The sequence below is a fragment of the Haplochromis burtoni genome, unplaced genomic scaffold, assembly GCF_018398535.1.
Source record: "Haplochromis burtoni strain Fernald_Lab_line unplaced genomic scaffold, NCSU_Asbu1 Contig_2770, whole genome shotgun sequence".
NCBI lineage: Eukaryota > Metazoa > Chordata > Actinopteri > Cichliformes > Cichlidae > Haplochromis > Haplochromis burtoni.
This window is the reverse complement of record NW_024585131.1, coordinates 5,842-10,051: the sequence shown is the minus strand read 5'-3', so window position 1 is coordinate 10,051 and position 4,210 is coordinate 5,842. Positions and strand designations below refer to the sequence as shown.

The window sequence follows — 4,210 nt, the reverse complement described above, 5'->3', positions numbered from 1 at the left end:
CCGAGCGCGCTCCTTCGACATTTTCGCCGACCAATCAGAGGGTTGCCGATCAATGTTTCTACTATCGATGCGTAGCCCCTGTTAAACCACCCAGTGATGTCACATTACTTCATCCAGCTATACTAATCGTCAACAACAGGTGTGTTCGGGGAACCGGATTAGCGAGCTCAGAGTTAGCGCGATGATTTGATCTTGGATATAGTAAGCGAGGTACGAAGAACGCACCCCAGCTGTTTGTTTGTATCCACACAAAAGTATAACAACAACAACATTAATAATAATAATAATAATAATAATAATAATAATAATAATAATAATAATAATAATAAATCATCCTTTTTCCCATCCTGACGGGTGGCTCTGAACGCCTCCTGTGTGTGATTGGCTGCTGAGGCTCGTGTCACCGCGGTGGGCGGGTCCTGCTGTAGCTGAAGATGGCTGCTCCGTGCTGGGATCAGCAGGTCTGAAGATAACCGTCTCTGCGGCTCTTTGGTCGGTTTGAGCGGCTGTCTGCGCTCCGTATCCCGGCCGGAGGCTCCTCCGCGGGGTCGGGTCCCGGGACGCCGGTACGTGGCCGCTACACTGCTTGTTAGCATGTTAGATTAGCATCAGCTGCTAACGGAGGGCTAGCAGTGACGTGACAGCAGCTGTTACACAACAGGCGTGAGGTCAAAGTTTGCGCAGTGTTAGGCCAGCACACACTGATTACTGTGTGGGGACAGAAAAAGAAGTAGCAGATAATCATCGATTATTGATTTTGTTCCTCTGTCACAGAGAACTGAACACGATGACGTCAACGTGACCTCACGTGACGTTCAGCTGTCTGGCCTGTGTTATGATGCGTTCACTGTCTGGCCGTATTGCAGGTGTCCGCAATGTCCAGGGAGCAGGCGAGCATCAGCGAGCTCCTGCTCTCACTGGACAGTTCAGAGCTGCAGGAGGCGGAGCGAGTGAGAGCTGCAGTCAACCAGCAGCTGAGTACAGGTGAGTTCAACTGTGCAGCACGAAGGAATGACGCAGGTCTGCATCTCTGTAACGCGCTCACCACGTGAACCAATTACGAAGCTGCAGTTTTGCTGACGTCCAACAAAGCAACCTTATCAACTCAGTCTGACATCACTTGTGACGGCCAATCAGTGCAGAGCTCCCAGCATGCATGTTTCTCCTCTCAGACAAAGGGGGCGCTGTCCTCTCCTCCGTGGTGGAGTACTACCTGGACTCGTCATCTTCTCAGGCCCTGCTCCTCCTCTCCTCCATCAGGGAGCCGCATCACAAAGTGAGCCTCGCCTGCTCGCAGATCTCCTGTTCTTTATCTCTGTGACTCTAACACCTATTGGCCCCGCCCACTAGGTGCTGCTGGAGAAGCTCAACGAGTCTGTGAGTCGATCCGGGACCAGGCTGGGCGCCCTCACCCTGCTGGGTCACCTGATCAGGAAACAGCCGCCATGGGTTCATCACATCAGCCGCTCGCCGCTGCTGCTCTCACTGCTGCGCTGCCTCAAGGTAATACACACACACCTGAGACACACCTGTCCTCCTGCACATTCAGATTCTGTCATGATGTCGATCATGTGAGGTCGGATCACAGGTCGGATTCCTGCTGCTGTAAACTCAGAATTCCACTTCCTGTTTTTCAGACGGACAGCGATGTGGTCGTCCTTATCACGGGAGTCCTGGTCCTGGTCACTCTGTTACCCATGATTCCTCAGGCCGGGAAGCAGCACATCAATGACTTCTTTGACGTGTTTGGGCGCCTTGCATCCCGCAGCTGCAAAAACCCAGGTAACTCACTCACACAGCAGGGGGCGCTGCAGGAAGCAGCTCCTTATGCTTTCTGATTGGTCAGTCTGCTTCTCTGAGTGGTTGATAAGATGTTTTCTGATTGGCTCGTGCAGGTCATGAGCCTGTGGCCCACCTGGTGCACCTCCATGCAGGTACGTACTCTCTGTTCCACCGCCTGTATGGGATGTTCCCCTGTAGCTTCATCTCCTACCTGCGGCTGCACTACAGCATGAAGGAGAACCTGGACACCTTCCAGGAGGTGGTGAAGGTGAGTGCACACCTGCAGGGGGCGGTACTGATGTGATGACCGCAGGTGTTCCTTCAGTTTCACCTCACACTCTGTCCTGTCCCGTCAGCCGATGTTGGAACACGTCCGGGTTCACCCAGAGCTCGTTACAGGCACTCAGGACTACGAACTGGACCCGTCCAGGTGAGTCCAGCTTGGAGACAGAAACCACACCTGAGCGTGCAGAACCAGGTCAGCAGGTCCTTTGACAGAGTGAACCCAGCGCTGAGCTCAACCGAATGCAAATCAACAATAAAGAAAGAAAATAACATCTGATTGAGTTTTCTTAAAGTATCCTGTCCAGCTGAATTCACGTCGCAGAGGTGTGTTTACCGCAGCTCAACATCAAACTTTCCTTTATCTGACGACGAAGCCCGCCACTCGATTCCAGCTAATGACAGGAAGTGATGCGCTCTGATCTGTCAGCAGGTTCAAATAACACGGGCGCACACACGACGTGGCCTCAGAGCAACACATTTCATCTCCAAGTTTGTAACCAGCTTTAAAAAACAGGGACGTCTGCAGCAGCTGTTAGTCTGAGGGAGGTCGGCCAAGCCTGATCAGTGATTTAGGAGATGATAGAAATACACAGCTAAACACACAGATTGGATAAGCAGGGCCTGGAATGAAACCTTGTGCACTTCTTTAGCATCTATCTGAGGATTAAGGAGCGAAACTCTGATCCTGCAGTTCTTCAGGAAGTGAAGACGGCAACATGCAGCTACAAAAGTCTGCTATCCTGAAAACGAAGGAAGTCGCTCAGACGCAGAAGCTACGTGTGACACGACGACTAGCGTACCTGCCGTGATAACTCCACCCTCTCACGCTGATAAGAAAGGCAGTGTAGCCTAGTTACCCGTCACTGCACGGTTTTCTTTGGTTTTCTTATCCTTGCATTCAGCTGGGTATCGCGACTCTGACGTCTCTAACTCCAAACATTTAAAATGACAAGAATACTTTGACTGTTTTCTGTTTGAAATATGTTTTCTCTTCCACTGCTGTCAGCAGGATGTAATATACACTTACTGCCAGAAGGTGGCAGTAAAAGTGACCACCGTTAACTAACAAAATACAACATAGCGATTACTACTCAGAGTGGAAAAACTTGTTCCTGTAGAAACAGGAAAGCAAAGATGACTGCGACCAATGAAAAGGTCCATAAATAATAAACAAAAGCGAGGTAATGCGAGCATGTCGTTTGAGAGTGGCACTCGTCACTACCACGAACATCAGTATCCAAACTGACAGCGTGTCCTCTGAGACGTGACCTGAAGCACAGCATGAACGAAACATGACCTCTGCTGTCCAATCAGAGTAAAGTATGAACTGCAGCGTGACTGAGCGTTTGAACATTGAGTTTCAAACTGCTGCAAATTAAACGGGAGAGTCCGGGTCACCAGAGGTCGGGTTGGGTTAGATTTTAGTAACTTGAAAGACGTGTCATCGTCATATCAGATCTGCACTACCAGTCAGAACTCTGGACACACCTTCTCATTTAGTGGGCTTTCTTCATTGGTGCTACTTTCCACATTGTAGATACAAACTGAAGACATCTGGGATCATGTAGCAGCAGCTCAGATCAGAGCCCAGACAGATGCCACACAGAGCTCCAGTAGCAGACACATCTGTACATGTTCAGAGGAGACTGTGTGAATCAGACCTTTATGGTCAAACAGCTGCTGAGAAACCATGACTAAGGAAAAGCAACAAGAAGAGATTTGTTTGGACCAAGAAACACAACAAATGGACATCAGACCATCTGTGCTGTGGTCTGATGAGTCCAAACCTGAGATCTTTGGTTCCACCTGCCGTGTCTTTGGGGAGAAAAGGTGAACGATGGTCTCCACGTGCATGTTCCCACTGTGAAGCATGGAGGAGGAGGTGTGATGGTGACACTGTTGGGGATTTCTTCCAAACTGAAGGCACACTGACCCAGCATGGCCACCACAGCATCCTGCAGCGACATGCCGTCCCATCATTTATTCTCCAACAGGACCCCAAACACACCTCCAGGCTGTGTGAGGACCAAGAAGGAGAGTGATGGAGGCCTGGCCTCCACAGTCACCTGACCTGAACCCAGTGGAGCTGGTTTGGGATGAGATGGAGCGCAGAGTGAGGGCAAAGGCCCGACAAACGCTCAGC

At 50.5% G+C, this 4,210-nt stretch overlaps 1 protein-coding gene across 2 annotated transcripts in view; it reads left to right on the top strand.

Moving 5' to 3' along the window:
- Positions 1-390: 390 nt before the first annotated feature.
- Positions 391-4,210, top strand: part of LOC102290832 (hamartin) — a gene marked incomplete at its 3' end in the record, with an annotated part of 8,210 nt that continues 4,390 nt past the window's right edge. For both annotated transcript variants that reach the window (XM_005953072.3, XM_005953071.3), the window contains 7 exon segments: positions 391-566; positions 867-984; positions 1,173-1,276; positions 1,351-1,503; positions 1,638-1,782; positions 1,896-2,050; positions 2,139-2,212. In XM_005953072.3, the coding sequence (XP_005953134.2) occupies positions 876-984; positions 1,173-1,276; positions 1,351-1,503; positions 1,638-1,782; positions 1,896-2,050; positions 2,139-2,212 (740 nt within the window).